General features: G+C 38.3%; 2 protein-coding genes across 2 annotated transcripts in view; one reads left to right on the top strand and one right to left on the bottom strand.

Annotated features, from left to right (window-relative positions):
• The window catches only part of LOC132823916 (E3 ubiquitin-protein ligase RNF166), a 55585-nt gene extending 51918 nt beyond the window's left edge, over nucleotides 1-3667 (bottom strand). The window contains exon 1 of the mRNA XM_060838032.1: nucleotides 3516-3667. Coding sequence (XP_060694015.1) covers nucleotides 3516-3661 — 146 coding nt within the window. The 5' untranslated portion in view covers nucleotides 3662-3667. The remainder of the gene's footprint in view (nucleotides 1-3515) is intronic.
• Nucleotides 3668-3787: 120 nt separating this feature from the next.
• The window catches only part of ctu2 (cytosolic thiouridylase subunit 2 homolog (S. pombe)), a 33158-nt gene continuing 18815 nt past the window's right edge, over nucleotides 3788-18130 (top strand). Inside the window, exons 1-9 of the mRNA XM_060837640.1 lie at nucleotides 3788-4195; nucleotides 6270-6344; nucleotides 9443-9521; nucleotides 10460-10519; nucleotides 11913-11973; nucleotides 14355-14464; nucleotides 14603-14970; nucleotides 16406-16541; nucleotides 17612-17743. Of these exons, the coding sequence (XP_060693623.1) occupies nucleotides 4131-4195; nucleotides 6270-6344; nucleotides 9443-9521; nucleotides 10460-10519; nucleotides 11913-11973; nucleotides 14355-14464; nucleotides 14603-14970; nucleotides 16406-16541; nucleotides 17612-17743 (1086 nt within the window). The 5' untranslated portion in view covers nucleotides 3788-4130. The remainder of the gene's footprint in view (nucleotides 4196-6269; nucleotides 6345-9442; nucleotides 9522-10459; nucleotides 10520-11912; nucleotides 11974-14354; nucleotides 14465-14602; nucleotides 14971-16405; nucleotides 16542-17611; nucleotides 17744-18130) is intronic.

The following is an 18130-nucleotide window of genomic DNA, read 5'->3' as shown; positions in this document are numbered from 1 at the left end:
CTGGAATAAAGATGAAGGAGGTAAAACTATACGGTGTTTGAGTGTTTTGCTTCAACTAGGGGGCGGGGTGGGGTGGGTGCAGGATGACAGGGCTACCTTATAGAGGTTTATAAAATCATCAGGGGCATGCATAGGGTAAATAAACAAGGTCTTTTGACCAGGGTGGGGGGGAATTCAAAACTGGAGGGCATTGGTTTAAGGTGAGAGGGGAAAGATTTAAAAGGGTCCTAACAGGCAACTTTTTCATGTGCAGGGTAGCACATATAGGAATGAGCTGAGGAAGTGGAGGAGATTGGACAACTACAGCATTTTAACAGGCATCTGGATTGGTATATGAATAGGAAAGGTTTAGAGGGGTATAGGTCAAATGCTGGCAAATGGGACTAGGTTAATTTAGAATATCTGTTCGACATGGACAAGTTGTATATATCTCTATAACTAAGTGATTTAAAAAAAGTTTAAATTATGTTTTTGCATTTCCCAATTTTGAAAAAGTGATTTTAATACTGCTTATTATACAATTCACAGTATTCTCTGCTTTCATTTTCTATGTTGCAGGCACAGGGAATGAACTAAAAAAAACTACTTTTACTCAATCTGTTCAGATTTACTATCACACAACTCTGGAGCAGGTGGGATATGAACATCATCCTCCAAGTCCAGCAATAGGGACACTACCAATGACTGCAAGAAGCCTATCAGGGAATAAACATTACATTTTAATTCCGTATGTGCAGATATATACTATTCCTATTCAGTTTCATATTCTTTAATTAACATCTTTTTAAAATAACTTAGCCAAATGATGCCTAGACTAAGTAAGCTTGATAAGGTTTTAGCTATGAGAAAGCGAGGACTGCAGATGCTGGAGATCAGAGCTGAAAAATGTGTTGCTAGAAAAGCGTATTAGGTCAGGCAGCATCCAAGGAGTGGGAGAATCAATGTTTCGGGCATAAGTCTGAAAAAGGGCTTATGCCCGAAACGTTGATTCTCCTGCTCCTTGGATGCTGCCTGACTTGCTGTGCTTTTTCAGCAAGGTTTTAGCTATACCTGTGTGTGAGAAACAATATTACAAAATTCATTTAAACATGTCACTCGATGTATATTAGGTTATCCAAGTTCTATTAAAATCACAAAATAGCAGAGTATTGCTGACAATTTTGTTGTCAACATTTTCTTCCACCTCAGTCAAAGCTCAATGTTGTAAAAGAATAATCAAATTTGATCTATCCTGTTATCATCTCTTGCCCAAATCACTTTGCTCCCCGTTACCAGGTTAAGTTCCTACCACTCTAGAGATACTGCCAATAATCATATATACAGATTTATTAAAGTTAAAATCACACCCCTTCCTACACTGTCTCCTTATGCTCATTTTCATGAATTGACCAAAGGAGAGCAGGTAAAACCTGAAGGAAATTTACAGGTGTACAAGTTATTTGGTAACTACAGTGTATGGGAAATCACAAGAGAAAAAAAACCAAAGAATACTCAATAGGAAAAGGCAGACTTATTTATGATAAGTGAACATTCAGGAGCAACATGCAAAGTTATTATACCCATGGTAGATAAGGTCTTAGAATACTTCATCTATTTGAGTTCATAACTATCCTTGTTTTGCACAGACCAATGTCACACAGAAATACATTGTATAGTTTTTTTAAAACTCTGCAACACCTTCACTGTGAATATTAAGTAGTAGGTAAACTTGTTGGTAAATTTATATGTCAACATACTGATTTTGCTATGGGGTTCACTGAGGACAGAGACAGATGCAGAATTTTCAGAACCAATCACCAATCTTGACGATCAAACACTCGGAAATTCTTATTCAACGGTTCGCCATTTTCTTACTATGTGCATTAATAAAAATCTTAAGAACTAAACTGAATTGTCCCACAAACTCTTCTGGAATGCAGCTAACCACCTGGATGCAAAAACAATAACAACTTTAAGGTATATTTGTATGCAAGTTTGCAGCTATGGGGATAATACCTTTACAACAGCCTTGAGGATTACGGTTTGGGTTCAATGAACATTTGCATTCTGTGCAATACATCCAAACAAAAAATGGAATTTCATTCCTTTCGCTTTGTTTACACAAACTATAGAGAGGAGAAATTAATGACTTGATAAAAGGATTCAGCAAAGTAATGCAAGCTCAGCATTTTAAATGAAACAGAAAACAACACAGCATTCCTGACCTGCAGTACATTTCAATATGTTTAACATTAATCATTAAGTCTGGAGACTAAGTCAGCTGAAAACGGAGTGCTGAAGCTAAAAAAAACTTGAGTCAACAAAAATTGTGAGTATGTTCCAGTTTATCAATTTCCCCCTTTTTTAATAAATAATATCCAATATCAACATTTTTTGGATTGCACTTCCTGCTTCAGGATGCCACAGATCTGGCTGTATTTTTGCTCTGTTTTGCAACATTAACAAAGGATTGGGTGTAATCCTTTTTTACCAGCCTAATCCTCCGATTCTTGCAATTCATTGCCAGCTCAATCTGCATACGTTTGTCTATGGGTGGGGAAACCGAAGACAGTTAGCTGGAGCATGTGATGAATATATATACACACAAACACACATCTTAAAGCTGATCCTTCTTGAGTGAGTATGGTACAAAGCCAAAGTATACAACGTTTGCTTAAATTGAGAAACATTTTTAATGTTTAAAATCTGCTGAGCTTGCAGCATTCGGAAAAATAGCTAATGAGATTGCTTATAAGATAGAATGCACTGCAGTAGTTTCCGGAGACCATAAAAATGATTTTGTCTGTTATTTGTCTCTTCCTAATCAATCACAGGTTTTGCAGTAAGCTTTACATTGTGCATTCTATTTATATTACCATTGTATTATCTACAAGGCAAGTGCATATTGTAGCTCTATAATTACGAGATATTGTTTACGTTAGTGCACATAACCATGTCAAAGTTCATCGATCCAGAAAATATACTTGGAGGAAAGAAACGGGTAACGTATTTGTTTGAAAATAAAGTACATTCATCCATATTTATTACACACACTTCAAAAGACTTCGGTCACATCGTTTTTTTGAAGGGATCAGTCAAATTTACCATTGCAGATTTTTTTTTGGAGGGGGCGGAATAAGACAGATGGAAGAAACCCAAATTTTTCGTGCGAACTGCGAGTGCCGAGTGACACAGTTGTGTTGACCCAGCGACGCAGATCAAACTCTGACTGTGCTCCGGACTCGGTATCACCCTGAAGGTGACGCCATCGAAGGAGCTTTTGGAAGAACTTCACAACAAACCACTGTCAAGCGCGCTTTAAACCATTTAAAATAAAAACCCGCAAGTTGCTGTTTGGGGGGGAGGGCTCGATCTTTCCCTTGCCATCCTTGTGCTAATGGTATTGCGAAAATCAGGTTCCCTAAACTTGCCCTGGGCTGAGCACAGCCATTGTCTGGGACTCTCATCCCCGGACCCAGAACCACTCCAGCGATCTTTCAATCATCAATCAATCCGCCTTCACGCTTCAAACTCACGCATGTCCGCAGCTAGCTATAGACACCGGCTTGTGGTAGACCTCCAGACAGATGGGACAGCTGTACGAATCCGCCAAGTTTTCCCCCGGCACTGCCGGCGTATGTTTCGCCTGACTGCCGGAGACCAAACTCCGAAACATCGCCATGATCGTCCCCTCTACAACCTAAACATCCGTCATTTGTCCGCGACGTCCGGCGTGGCACGCGTCATCGCACCGCGACGGCCGTGTGACGTCAGCCACAGTCGGAGGCCCCTGTGTCGGTTCCCACGGAAACGCCGCCATTTGCCCTCTTCGCTCTGTGTGTGTGTGCGCGCACAGCAAGCCGCCGTGTGATTAAACAAAGACCGCATGCAGGGAGGGGACAGCACCTGTGAGGCGCAACGGTTCCGATGAGTGAAAAGTTCAACTGCAAACTGCCTGAGGGAGAAGAAACAGGGCGATCGAGAGAAACCAGAGAAGCGGGTTCCCCGGCTCCGTGTCGGTCGCGTGAGTGAGTGCGAGAGAAGAGCAGGTGTCAGCCGGCGTCTCGGGCACGCGCGAGGCGCTGCCGTTGTCCGCGCGCACCGGCGGGACCCGTTTGAACCGAGACCGAGAGGACAACCGGAGCGGGGCCATGTGTGAGGCTGAGCAGGATGACGCCGAGCAGCCGCTGCTGAGGGCGGCGGCTATCGCTGCAAGGTTAGACAGCCAGCGAGTGAGCGGGCGGGCGGGCGGGCGGGTGGTTTCAGTCATTTGTATAGAGATGCTTTGTTGTTAACCGAGACCCGTAATGTGCATGTGTACATATGCACGTATACGAATATATACAGTATCCAAATATCTATTGTGTGTGTTTGGGAACCTCGCCATCGCTGCAGCAGTGACAGACATCCCCAAAACTGCGGATAATTGCTCAACGTGTTGGGAACAAAACAATTCATCCCCCATAGGGGCGTAATTAGGGTTGAAAGATTGATGAACTGATCTGCGATCATTTGTAATCTTACAATAGAATATCTTTCTTTCAAAACACACACACACACACACACACACGAAACTAACCTGCTTTCGTTTGTAGTTTTACGATAGAGTACCTAAAAAAGATACACGCAGTGACATTTTTTGGGTAAAGACAATGGAAACAGGCGAAGCCAAGGAGACTCAGTTGACAGGTGAAATGCAAATACCGTAAAAATAGCGGGTAGCTTCAAATTCGGCCCTGCATTGCAAAGAAAAGCGTTTTGTTGCTCAATGCTGCGATTATTAATGCTGCTACCAGTAAAAAAAATACAATTGAATCAAGCTCGAAAGGCTCAAGTTTATCATGATAGTTGTAACTTGCTAACCTGGAAACTGGCCCATCGGCCTAACAAGTCCACACCGACCCTCCGAAGAGTAACCCAAACTCATTTGCTTACCCGGTAAAAACAAGGACTGCAGATGCTGGAACCCTGATTCTAGATTAGAGTGGTGCTGGAAAAGCACAGCAGTTCAGGCAGCATCCGAGGAGCAGGAAAATCGATGTTTTGGGCAAAAGCCCTTCGTCAGAAATAGAGGCTTTTGCCTGAAATGTCGATTTTTCTGCTGTGCTTTTCCAGCACCACTATAACCTAGAATCATTTGCCTACCCTATTATCTATATTTACCCCAACCAATGCACCTGGCTTACATGGGGGGGCATGAGGACATGGTGCGAATGTGCAAACTCAACACAGATTAGTGCCTGAAGCCGGAATTGATCCCGGGTTCCTGGCGCTGTGAGGCAGCAGTGTTAACCACTAATTCCCGATAAAGAGCTTTTGCCTGAAACGTTGATTTTCCTGCTCCTTGGATGCTGCCTGACTGCTGTGCTTTTCCAGCATCACTATAATCTTGACTCTAATCTCCAGCATCTGCAGTACGTACCTCCGCCTAACCATGGAGACGCCGTGCTGCCCATGTGATAGCGTTTTAGTTTTTTTGATGCTTCTTCGCACTGTCTGCCATTTTCATTTGGTGGAAATGAGTATGTCAGTACAACTGAACAGAGTGGGATATGTGCTACTGTCAAACGCCTTAAAAAGGAGATAAAAGGAAAAGAACTTGATGGGAAATTAAGACATTAGCCTCATATCTAACAGTGGAACAGTTTTTGGATACTTTATTCCCAACCTGACAATTGTATGTCCAGCAGTTTAGATAAATAGGCTTGGAAGAAGTTACTTTGATATTTTTGCTAAATATTCAGAACAGATCATTACTTTAAAAGACAAAAACTCATCTTTAAAACAATACTATCCATCTCTATGTTGAAGACTGTAGTGGATCTAGTGCCCACAGTCTTGGGAGAGTGAGTCTCTAATTTTTATTAATTGTTGTGTGGAAAAGTTCCTGAAGAAGGGCTCATGCCCGAAACATCGACTTTCCTGCTCCTTGGATGCTGCCTGACCTGCTGCGCTTTTCCAGCAACACATTTTCAGCTCTGGAAAAGTTCTAACCCAAAGTTCAATTTCCAAACCTTTCTTAAACCCACTACATGGTAATCATTGCAGAGTTTTTGATTGTGGCGATGAATTTTTTGTTGAGTTTTTTTTATCATATAAGTAGTTACTTTTTTCAGTTGTGAAGTGTTCGTTAAATCAAGTCCCTTTCTTCAGTTACCAATTAGTCTCGATCAGACTACCAGCTTACTCCGTTATTATGAACCATTTATCCAGATTTGAATTGGTTTAGAAAATGTTTGTGGGAAATTTCTAAATACTTTTTTTACTTTACAATATGAATTTTTCTGCAGTGTTGCACAGAAATGTATGAAGTGTAAGGACAATTCTGCAGTGTTGGTCATTCGAGTTGGCGATGCATTTTGTAAGTAAGTACCCAAAGTATGCAGTTACAAATTTCAAAACAATAATTTTCTTGGGGACATCAGTTGTCAATACAAAGGAACATTAGGAGAGGAATAGTTCATTCAGCATCTCTAGCCTGTTGCAACATTTATTTCGCTAATGCTGAATGTATGCCATAAATCCAGTTGATTGCTTTTCCACGAAGGATAAAGAATGTTACCAACAATAAAAATAGAAGTTAGAATGAAAATTAAATTAAAAAGCTTAAAAGTTAAGGAAAATGAGGGAAGGATCAGCTAACCTTGTGTCTGCTGTTGGAAATTCCTAGGGTATATAAATAAAGGTATGAAGACTTTAAAATGTTTAGGCTGATTGGACGGAGTGGTAGGAATTTTTAAAGGGTCACTTGCATTGGTTACAAGGACTTTCAGAAAATATTTGGTAAAGTTCTTCATTACAGACTGTTAGCTATAATTGAAGCGTAATGAAATCAGAGGCAAATTCTTTACCTAATCGGGAACTTGGGTAAGAGGGAGGAGGCAGACAATAAGGATAATGGACAAGTACAGTAGCACCTCGACATACGAACTGAATCCGTTCCGGGACCTGGTTCGCAAACCGACAAGTTCGCGAACTGAATCAATTTTTCCCATTGTTTGGATAGCATAAGAATGCTTGGACAGCTGTTCACAGCGCACGCGCCAAAGACGAACTGAATGAGATCACGCGCGGCCCTAGAGCTTTTGTGTTCAACAAGCGCGTAGCAAAGCAGAACAATGAAACCATGTGGTCGCACACAGGCTTTTTGCGTTCGTACCTTGAATTTCGTACGTACGTTGAAACAAAATTTTACGTACAATCCTGTTCGTAAACCGATTTGTATGTGAATGGCGTTGTTCTTATGTCAAGGCGCTACTGTATTCTAATTTGCAGAATATGCCCTTCAAGGATCCATGCTGGGTCCTCAGATATTCACTATATCAATTAATAAATGTAGGATAGAAAGCCTCCTATCCAAGTTTGACAATGTTCCAAGATATTGCAGTGTATGTAGTACAGATGGAAATATAACTTTACAAAGAAATATAACTAGAATTTGAATGGTCAATACTATGGCAAATTTATCTCGATGTAAGAAATTGGAGGTTATTGAACTTTGAACGAAGAGCTGAGCTGGTGGAGATCTGACTACTACTCCCTCTCCTGTTCACAGCCCTAAACTCTATTCATCTACTGAGAACGAATCAGTGTTGGCAGGCAGAAGTCTTTGTCATTGAGAACTAGTGATTTGTTCTCCGATAAATCAGCTACTTATTTCTGGTTGAATCTCTATTAGTACAGACCTCTCAGCTCCAGCTCATTGCAAACTACAATTCAACTACTACATGAGTAAGCAGCTGTGTAAGTGGTGCTTACAATGAGTGTCAGGTTCCTTGTTTTCAAAATATGCAGTAATCTGTCAGCAGTCCTTGGTTTTTAAGAGTTCTTTTTCCATTTCATAATTAAAAATGCAGGAAATAAAGAAATGCGGTCTTTACAAGTATGAAATTAGGGAAACCTTGCTGCAATGATAAAGTTTGAGACACATACTGTCATAGAGGTGTACAGCATGGAAACAGACTTTTTGTTCAAACTCGTCCATGCTGACCAAATATCCTAAATTGAGCTAGTCCCATTTGCCAGCATTTGGCCCATATCCCTCTAAACCCTTCCTATTCATGTACCCATCCAGATGTCTTTTAAATGTTGTCATTGTACCAGCTCCACCACTTCCTCTGGCAGCTCAGTCCATACAAGCACCACCCTCTGCATGAAAAGCTGGCCTGTTAGGTCCCTTTTAAATCTTTCCCCCTCTCACCTTAAACCTATGCCTTTTAGTTTTGACCTCTCTCACTCGAGGAAAAGATCTTGTCTGTTTACGCTATTCATGTCCCTCATGATTTTATGAATCTCTGTAAGGTCACCCCTCAGCTTCCAATACTCCAGGGAAAATAGTCTCAATCTATTCAGCCTCTCCCTTATAGCTCAAACTCTCCAACCCTGGCAACAACATCCGGGATGCGCAGGTTATTTTCCCTACTTTGTTGAGGATTTGCAACAACATTTTCAGGGATGAGAGGACATCTAATGAGAAGAGACTGAATGAACTATTTTCTGGAATTAAGAAAAAGGAGGTCCCAAACCTACAAAAATGTTTAGGGCTTGACATAATACATAATAAGCGGCTTTATTATTATGTGGGCAGTCGAGAACTAGACATCATAATCTTAGGATTATGGTCTGGCCATTTAGGAAAAAAGCTTGACTTATTTGTGTTTTGGTTTCTCAAGGTCTTATGGATGAGTTTTAGAAGCAGAAATGTTGAATTTTCTAAAAAGGTAATTATATTGTGTTGTTACAGATCATCGGTTAGATCATAATTTTGAGTAGAATGTGCACTTCTGTACATTGAATGATAGGAAGTATATTGGAATTAAGAAAAGGGTAAGATGAAAATTCATATGGATATCAAGAGTTTTCAATAAAGGTTTCATAAATTATGACTTCCTCTGGAATACAAAGTTATGGAATTCAAATTTATAAAGATTTTGAGAGGATACCTAGTGAAAGTGTAGACCTGAATAAAGGGTAGTGTAACATAGTGGCCATGTTACTGAACTATCAATGTAGACACCTAGAGTAATAATTTGCAAACAGTTTAAATCCCACCATGACAGCTGGAGGTTTTAATTTATTAAATGAAATCAGATTTAAAAACTAATATCATTAATAGTATTTGTTTAATTATAAAAAAAAACTCATCTGATTCACCACATCCTTTTAGGGAAAGACGTCTGCCATCTTTGACCTATATATGACTCCAATAATTGAAATGGCCTAGCAGTTGTCAGTCCTCAAGAAGGCAATTCACAAACCTCTTCTCAACTGTTTCTGGCTAAATGCTAGTTTTACCAATGACACCCATGTTGTGCATTAATAAAACCAAGTAGATTTTCCATTTCTATACTGCACATTTTGTTTAATTTAATTATAATTGTTAATGGCATTAGAAGTAGTTGAAAACTTAGAATGCTTCCGCTTACCACCAATATTGATTCTGTATCTGTATCTTCTCTCTCAGATCCTGCTTCAAAGAATATTTTGTACACAAATTCCGTGCCATGCTAGGGAAGACTCGCTTAATTTTTCCAGGAGAGCAGGTAGGTAATGCTTTAAAATTTGCATTTTATTTAAGAAAATACCCTTGTTCTGGATTTAATACAATAAACATTTTAATACACAGCCTAGCTTGAGGACTCTATTAGCTGTTAAATTGAGAATAGTGGTTATTAAAGTTGAACTTGATTCTTTTCAGTATCAGCTTTACACAAACTCGAGCTTTTCAGTAGGAGTTACTGAATGGTAATTAAAAAATGCTGGAATAATTAAAGTTATGTCATATTTATGGAGGGAGAAAAAGTTAACTTATCAGCTCTGTGACCTTTTATCAGAATTCAGATAAGCTAGAAATGTAATGGCTGCATTATTGAACATCACCAATACGGTTTTATTTGTTTTGGCAAAAAAGGACACAGAAGCAATGGGGTGGATAGTAAATAGTATCTTTCAGTGCCGGAAATCATAGAATCCCTACAGTTCAGAAAGAGGCTGTTTGGCCCATCAAGTCTGCACTGACCCTTTGAAAAGCATCCTGCTTACACCTACCAACTCCACCCCATCCCCCTAACTCTGCATGGGTTTTTACCATGGCCAACCCAGCTAGCTTGCACATTCTTGGGCACTGTGAGGCAATTTATTTTTAGAATGGCCAATCAATCTAACCCACACATCTTTGGGCTGTTGGAGGAAACCGGAGTGCCTAAAAGAAACCCACGCAGACAACGATGAATGTGCAGACTCCAGTTGCCAAGGCTGGAATCGAACCCGGATCTCTATGCTACTGGTGTCTGTGGTGTTACGTGAAATTATTTCATAAATTTATATTCAGTTTTTTTCAACTTTCTTCTGAAAAATATGTTAGAATCTACCAATCATGAAATTGTTGAGTCAAATTTAGATTGCCTGAAGCTTCTCTGCAATTTCTGAACTTCTAATTGACATGTTTCTGTGCTGAATTTTTTTGATCGTTTTTATGTAGGTCTTACTGGCGTTATCAGGTGGTCCCACGTCTAGTGCAATGCTTTGCCAGGTTCAAGAGGTACTGTATTACAAGTAATATCAAACTTAACTTCCTTTCTCAACAGTGATCTATATGAGCTCAGATAAATCATTAACGATTTCTTAATGTTTAGGGTGCTGTATCTTTTAGTCAAATGCATAATTGTGAATGCACTGCATTGTAAATGTTACTGATTGATTTGTAATCTCAACATTTTTCTGTCCGTTTAGAGTATTTGTTACATTTTAAAACCATAAAATGGATGCAGCACAGAACATGCCTATTGGGAATAGCAAGTCCATGCTGGCCTTCTGTTAGAACAATTTAGTTCTTGCACTTTTCCCCATAGCACTCTTAACTATTTTCTGTTCAGGTGCTTATCTAATTCTCTTTTAAAAGCCAACATTGAATCTGCCTTCAGCACCTCCTCAGGCAGTGCAGTGCACTTTAAATCATAGCCACTTTGTGAAAAAAAAATTCTCATGTCACTTGTGGAATTTATTTACCAATGATCTTAAATTTGTCTATTCTGTTTCTTGTCGCATCATTAGTGGGAGAAGTTTTGTTTTGTTCATTACTTTATATAGTCAACTTTATTTTGAACATCTCTATCAAATAACCTTTTAAGTATTATTTTTTCTAAGTCCCTCATCCCTGCAACCATTTTCTTGAATCCTTTCTGGATCCTCAAGAAGCATTCGCATATGTGTAGTGTTAAGAATTGAATACAATCTCCAATTAAAGCTTAATTAGTGTTTCTGAATTTTTGCCATAACATCCCTGCTTTTGGATTCAATGCTTCCATGTGTATAGCCTGGGATCCCATAAATCTGTTTAACTGCTTTCTCAGTCTTACCTGCAATCTTCAATGATTTGACCACAAATACATCTGACCTCTTTGTTCTTGAAGCCCATTTAGAATTGAAACAATTATATTGCCTTCCCTGGGTTTTCCTAAGAAATGTATTACCTGTGTCAGATATGTCTTCTCATTCTTCCGGCTTGTTTGTCCTCATGACTTCTATCAATAACCTCCACGCAATTCACTATACTAAGTTTTGTCATCTGCAGATTTTGAAGTTGTACCTTGTATGCCTTGTCTAAGCCTTTAAAGTATATCAAGTAGAGCAACAGGTGCCGCAGCACTGTACTTCCTGCTGGTGCTGTTAAGATTTGATTGTGGATTCAAATAGAATGTTGCAACTAAAGTTGGCTAATTCAGAAATTTGATTCAATATGAAGTTAACCAGCTATTGTCATTGTGTGTAGTACATTATTACTTCAGAATTTTGATAAAAGGAAGGTGAAATTACCATAACTTTGTACAGTTTCTTAAAAAAACTGCATAGTTTGCTTTAAATTAAGTTTTATATTATTAATAAAATAGATTTTTTATCAGACAATTCTAATAAACTGTTGTTTCTCTTTTTAGGGTTTATGTCGTGAGGCTCCAAAGAAGTTACGTTTTTGTCCTGGGATAGTTCATATAGATGGTACATCATTACCTACGTTGACATTTTAAATAATGGACACATGAGTAGTTTCAGTTCTTTGTTTTCATTTTTCAGTTGAAACTGGATGCAATATAACTATTGATCACTAATTATTGATGAAGATTGTGTTACTCAGTACAGCGTCTGGGTTTGTAGGTTAGAGAATGAACATTGAAGAATGGGGATTGTTTTTTTGTGAATTTAGTGTGATTAATGTCAAAACCAAAAAAGTCATAGTAAACATAATAAGACATTAAAGAACCATCAAAGTTTTAACAAAAAAAGATTCTATACTGTGGTGATCTAAAGATGGAGTTGTTCTTAAAAGACTTGAACAAAGAGATAGACTTTTTAAAGGAATAAGAAGGGCTAGCAAAGCAGTACAAGATTCCAAAGTGTTAAATTCAGATGAATGAGCAGAATTGATGAGGAATTTCTTCTGAGTCAAGGAATTCTCTTCCACAGCGCACAATGGAGCCTACGTCTTTGAAGGTTGTTCGTTAGTTTTGTTTTGATTGAAAGCAGAGTCAAGGGTTTTTAGGTCTGGCAAGGAAGTAGCAGTTAAGACCACAATAAGATCATCCATCATCTTATTGGTTCTCAGAGCATATTCATAAATCTGAGTGGCCTAATCCTGTTTCTATTTCTTAAGTTCTCATGAAATTAGAGAGAGAGAATAGGACTAAAGTTAGACCAGGGCTGAAAAACCAAAGTGCTATATAACTGTAATTTAACATTGAGAAGGCAGAGGCTCCTCAATGGAAGTAGTCATGGGGTGTCCACCTCTCCCAGGATCTGTTAGACTATTTTGCATGACTCAGATAATTATTTGCCTGAGGTTGCAGATTCTGTCACCCCTCAAGTCAGGATATCCAGCCTCCAAGCAGAAAGCTCTTCAAACTCAGCAGTGATTGTTGCTGACAATACAATCCTTATCCATGATCTCTAATTTTAATATGCCGTCCAATCTAGGGGGGTATATTTTAAGTTTTGCTATTTTGTTGACTATCTCTTCCTTTTGTATATTGTGTGAGCTTACATTTTTTTAGATTTCTTCAAATGTTTTGTTCAAGTTTTTGGTCTCCATGGTTGGTATTGTGGTAAAGTAACTTCAATATTTCCATTATTTTGTTGTCATGTTTAAGTGTATCTGGTGTGTTGCATGGTTATCCTGTTCTTTTGTTTGTAGTCTAGATATTAGAATGACCAGAGAGTCACTGGAGCAGTGCGTCTGGAGTTGTGTATTGAGGCCATGCAAATTCCCTGATTGAGCAGACTCCATTGAAATTGCCTGGGAAATCTAAAATTCTGATCAGTAATTTGCCTGTGTCGGGAACTCTTCACATAAATCTCTTAAGGTCAGAAACTTTGGAGGCTTCTGACTTAGTTAAGTTGATAGTTACCCAGGACGAATTAGAGGATTTTAAAAGCATAATGTAACCCCTGGGTAAGTATTAAATTGAGCCCCTCAACTACACCATCCCTGACCCCTGAGAGTCCCACCATCAAACATGCTGAACCAGACACTCACCCTTGACATGTCAAAACCTGTAAAATGTTGCACTTGATACCCTACACACTGAACCTGACAACCCCAGCCCCAAACCTAATACCCACCTGTTGGAATAAACTTCCTCATCCCAAACCAGATTCCACAATCTTCCCACTGAGATTCCCTTTAAGCATTCATTCACCCACATGGCACCCTTAACTGATCTAACCCACCTAGAGTCGCAGCCATTGGCTCTCTATCTCTTGTCATTCACCTGGCCACTTTTACCACCACCCCCACAAAAAACCCCTACTGTCACTATAACCCCACACTTGCCTTGTGTGATTACCCTTTTACAGGACATGTCAAAATGACTGGTTATGCTGCTGGTCATTTAAATGTTAGAACATGGTACACTGCTACAAAAGGACTAGGAAAGTTTCTATCAAGATCTTCTGTGCTGCAAATTTTGTGGATTCCAGGACATGTTATAATAGGATACCTCCATCTAGGAATCTCCAGCACAGAAAACATTTAAAGGTAAGAGGGTAACTGTAAACTCCATCAGGGTCAGAAATGGTGTTTCTGATCCTCATCGAAATATCTGATCCATTGTTTGTAGAAAGCTTTACTATTTAAATTTCTTGATAAATGTACCTTTGTAGTTTTGTTTTGCTTCCTAGGTTTTTTTTGTGATCCTCTAATCTTCTCATATTTGTCATGTTCTTTATTGTCTGCATTGCAAAGAGCAATTGTGTAGTGAATTGAGAGAGGCAATGTTGCAGTGGTGAAAATGAACAAGGCAAAGCAAGGTTTGTGAATGTGTATTAATTGGCAATACGGTCACAAAAGAAAAATTGTTAAAGCTTGTTTCATGTTCCTCCTACAGAGGGAGCGGTGTGTGGTAGGAGTCTAGAAGAAAGAAGGGCAACTTTAACACAGCTGGAAGCCATATTCCAGAGTTCAGGATTCCCCTACCATATAGTCTATTTGGAGGAGGTATTTGTTTTCGAAGTATCTTCAAAATTCAAACTTCACAAAAGTTTCAGAAATACAGCCTGAGGTTTTTTAAAATCACAAGTGAAATTTGTCATTTATGTTTTTTTTATTTCTTACCTTGACTGCTTTGTTCTATAGGTATTCAAATTGCCTAATTCTATGCTGCAGAGTGTTTCTTCCAGCCCAGCCAGTCATTATGGTGAGAATTACAAAGAGGCAGTGGATGGTTTCCTACAAAAGCAGCGAGAGACACTTACTCAGATAGAACAAACACCTACAGTTGTGGAGCAGTTGAATGTCACAGATACAGAAGAACAGGTTCAAACAAAACTTGATCAACTCCATATTTGTGACATTTTTAGTAAAGAAAATACTGGGCACACCTTCACAGAAGCTTCCACCAGTGGAAAGTGGCCATTTAACTTGACACAAACTGAGGCAATAAAAGAACTGTTTAGTTCAATAAAGACACTGACTGCTAAAGAGGAGTTGCTGCAAACATTACGGTAAAAACTACATCTTTGATATTCCTTCGTAGACCTAATATTATGCCTTTCAAATTGGGTCATAATTTGTAACAGTAATGGCCAAAATTGGTATCTGTATTTGCATTGACTTTCAGACATTGTTATCCTATTTCATTGAAGATGGATAATGCTCTATCTGCAATCAAAATTTCAGTAATAATTGTCTGATGTCTTATTTGTTAGGAGCAGTAAAATATACTTCATAAAATTAGTTGAAATGAGTGCTCGTCTCTATTCAATGACAACTTGATACTTACGTTTTGTCTCTGATTTTCATAGAATTATAGACACACAGCATAAAAAATGCCCAATTAGCAGGTCATTGCCTTTGATAGTTGTTTGAAAGAAAAATCATGCTTAGTTTCTTTATGCTGCTTTTTGTCCAGCCATAGAAATTACATGACCTCACATATTTGACCAACTCCCTTTCGAAGTTATTTGTGGAAACAGCTTCCACCATCTTTTCAGGTACAGTGCTCCAGATCCTTATAACTGAGGAAACAATCTCATCTTTTAGATCTTTGCCAGTGATTTCAAATTTGTGATCTTGGATTATTGACCCACTGCCAGAGGGATTAACTTTTCTGTCTGCCAGATCACCTCTTAACCTTCTCAGTTCCCAGGAGAACCTTTCTAACTCATCCTTGGAGCTGAATTCCTCATTTATAGTAACACCCTGGTAACAGTCCTCTGTACCCTTTCTATAACCATTTGTATAACCATTTTTAACTCTGTACCGTTCTTACTGAAAGTTGGTGATCGTTTTGTAAGATTTGTAGCATGGGTGTAGAATCTCTGATATGCTGCTGAAGTGACCAGCCTTTGAGAATTTGGACAGTTGAGTATTAATACAATAAGTAGTCATTTGTATATCACTGCTCAGCTAAATCCATTCATGGCTCAGCCTTTCTTCAAGTGCACTTTTGAACAGAATGGTTCAGACAGTGGCAATCCATTTTTAAGCCCTAAGTTGCTCGTTCTAGCATCTTGTTCAATTATTCCTAACAGGTGACCTAAAATAGAAAAAGCGCATTCAAAGCATCAGGAGGTCTATGAAATGCTTTCATAAGTGTAATCATTTCCATAATGTGGAAAAAGTAGATGAAACCTTTTGTGACATAGAACTCAACTGTTTCTTGCTATTTTTACATTTAAAGCTCAATGGCTATAAAAATCAATACACACCGTGCTGTTTAGCTATAATGTTTGCTTGTACAGCCTGCACTTAGAATCAAATGGTACCGTTACTAAAGTGCAGTACTGTGAGCTTTATTCCAGTATCGTATTCCTGTCCAACATTTGCATAAGAATACTTTTAAAATTGGTTCATCTTGATCGAGCTACTTTATATGTAGGTAGTTTTTTTTTCTGGCTTTTGTAGGTTTTACATCTCTTAAACAAACTTTTTCAACAGACATCACCTGCTTTTGTATACTGCAAGGATCAAAGGTTACACAAAAATAATGATGGGAGACAGCTGTACCCGACTGGCAGTAAAACTTCTGACTAATATTTCATTAGGACGTGGAGCCTCCCTTGCTATTGATACAGTAAGGAGTAAAGCCAACAGTAATTTATGTTAAAGTATATATTTAAAGATGAGTATCTTGATTAATTAATCAATGCTAAGTTTTATTTTAAAACACTGTTAAAAAACTTGTATATTGTGAATTTATAATGGTAACTATGACTTTGGTAGACATTTAGGAGAAAGTGAGGACTGCAGATGCTGGAGATCAGAGCTGAAAAATGTGTTGCTGGAAAAGCGCAGCAGGTCAGGCAGCATCCAAGGAGCAGGAGAATCGACGTTTCGGGCATAAGCCCGAAGATTCGTGAAGAAGGGCTTATGCCCGAAACGTCGATTCTCCTGCTCCTTGGATGCTGCCTGACCTGCTGTGCTTTGTCAGCAACACATTTTTCAGTTTTGGTAGACATTTGGATAGATACGTGAATAGGAAAGGTTTAGAGGGATGTGGGACTCATTGAGTTTGGGATTATGTTTGGCATGGACTGGTTGGACTAATGTGTCTGATGCTGTGCTTTATGACTCTATAGAGAAACTCTTTAATATGACAAACGTTATTTTAAATCTATATTTGATGTATGTCTTGAAGTAGTCCAGACACTACTCAGTATGTAGATTACTTTTATTTCTTGGCATGTCAGATACATCGTTTTTGTTGCATTGCTGCTACTGGGCTGTTTGTTGTAATATAGCAGCTGTGAAAGTGCTGAGTGAAAAATAAACCTGATAATGAATAGATTCTTTAAAAATAGATAATGACTCAAGTGCACATACTGATTTGAGAAGTGCTCAGGAAAAGTCGTGCCATTTATCCATGGATGTCTAATTCATTAATTCGGGATATAAATGAGTGTGTCTCACACATTGCCCAACAAAACTTTGAGATTACATTTCTTTTCCAAGCTGGAGTTCTATGAAAGCAACTAAAGCAACCGTGTGGTAAATAGTACTAGCATAACTTTCTGTTGAAATTATATTAATTTAGCAGTATATGGTAACTGATTCTTCAGCAAAATATTTACTGACACATGGACATTAGCCTTTAAACTATTATGTAAGAAATTGTTTCTAAATATTATTCTCTTCTGAACATAGGGATTCTCAGATAATCGATATGGAGATATTATGATAGTACGGCCAATGAGGGAATACTCATCTAAAGAAATTGCTTTCTACAATAAACTTTTTGATGTTCCAAATATTTTCACTCCAGCTTTAGATACAAAGGTGAGTTGATTGTAGCTGTTAAGTACAATCAATATCCTGTTTGTTTTATCTGTTTAAAATTTAGCAAAACGTACAAAATATACATGTATAAGGGTATTGTAGGTTTTTTGTGGTATCCAAGAGAAGAAATTTCAGAATAATTTAATCATAAAGTTTAAAATACCAAGTACAATTAAGGACAAGGGTATATGTTCATATTCAAATAATTTTCAAATAGTTTCTTAATGTTATTAACAACATACATTTTATTTTTGCTGTTTAAATACCCCACCCTCGTAGCTAACTCTATTAACAAATCTGTTTGAAATATTGAGTTGCTATCTTTGTTAGAGTAGCAGAGGGGTGTGATTACTGTTTATACTATATTTTATGAAGATGTGGGTGTAC

The sequence above is a fragment of the Hemiscyllium ocellatum genome, chromosome 17, assembly GCF_020745735.1.
Source record: "Hemiscyllium ocellatum isolate sHemOce1 chromosome 17, sHemOce1.pat.X.cur, whole genome shotgun sequence".
NCBI lineage: Eukaryota > Metazoa > Chordata > Chondrichthyes > Orectolobiformes > Hemiscylliidae > Hemiscyllium > Hemiscyllium ocellatum.
Note: the sequence above shows the minus strand (reverse complement) of the source record. Positions and strands in the feature narration are given on the sequence as shown.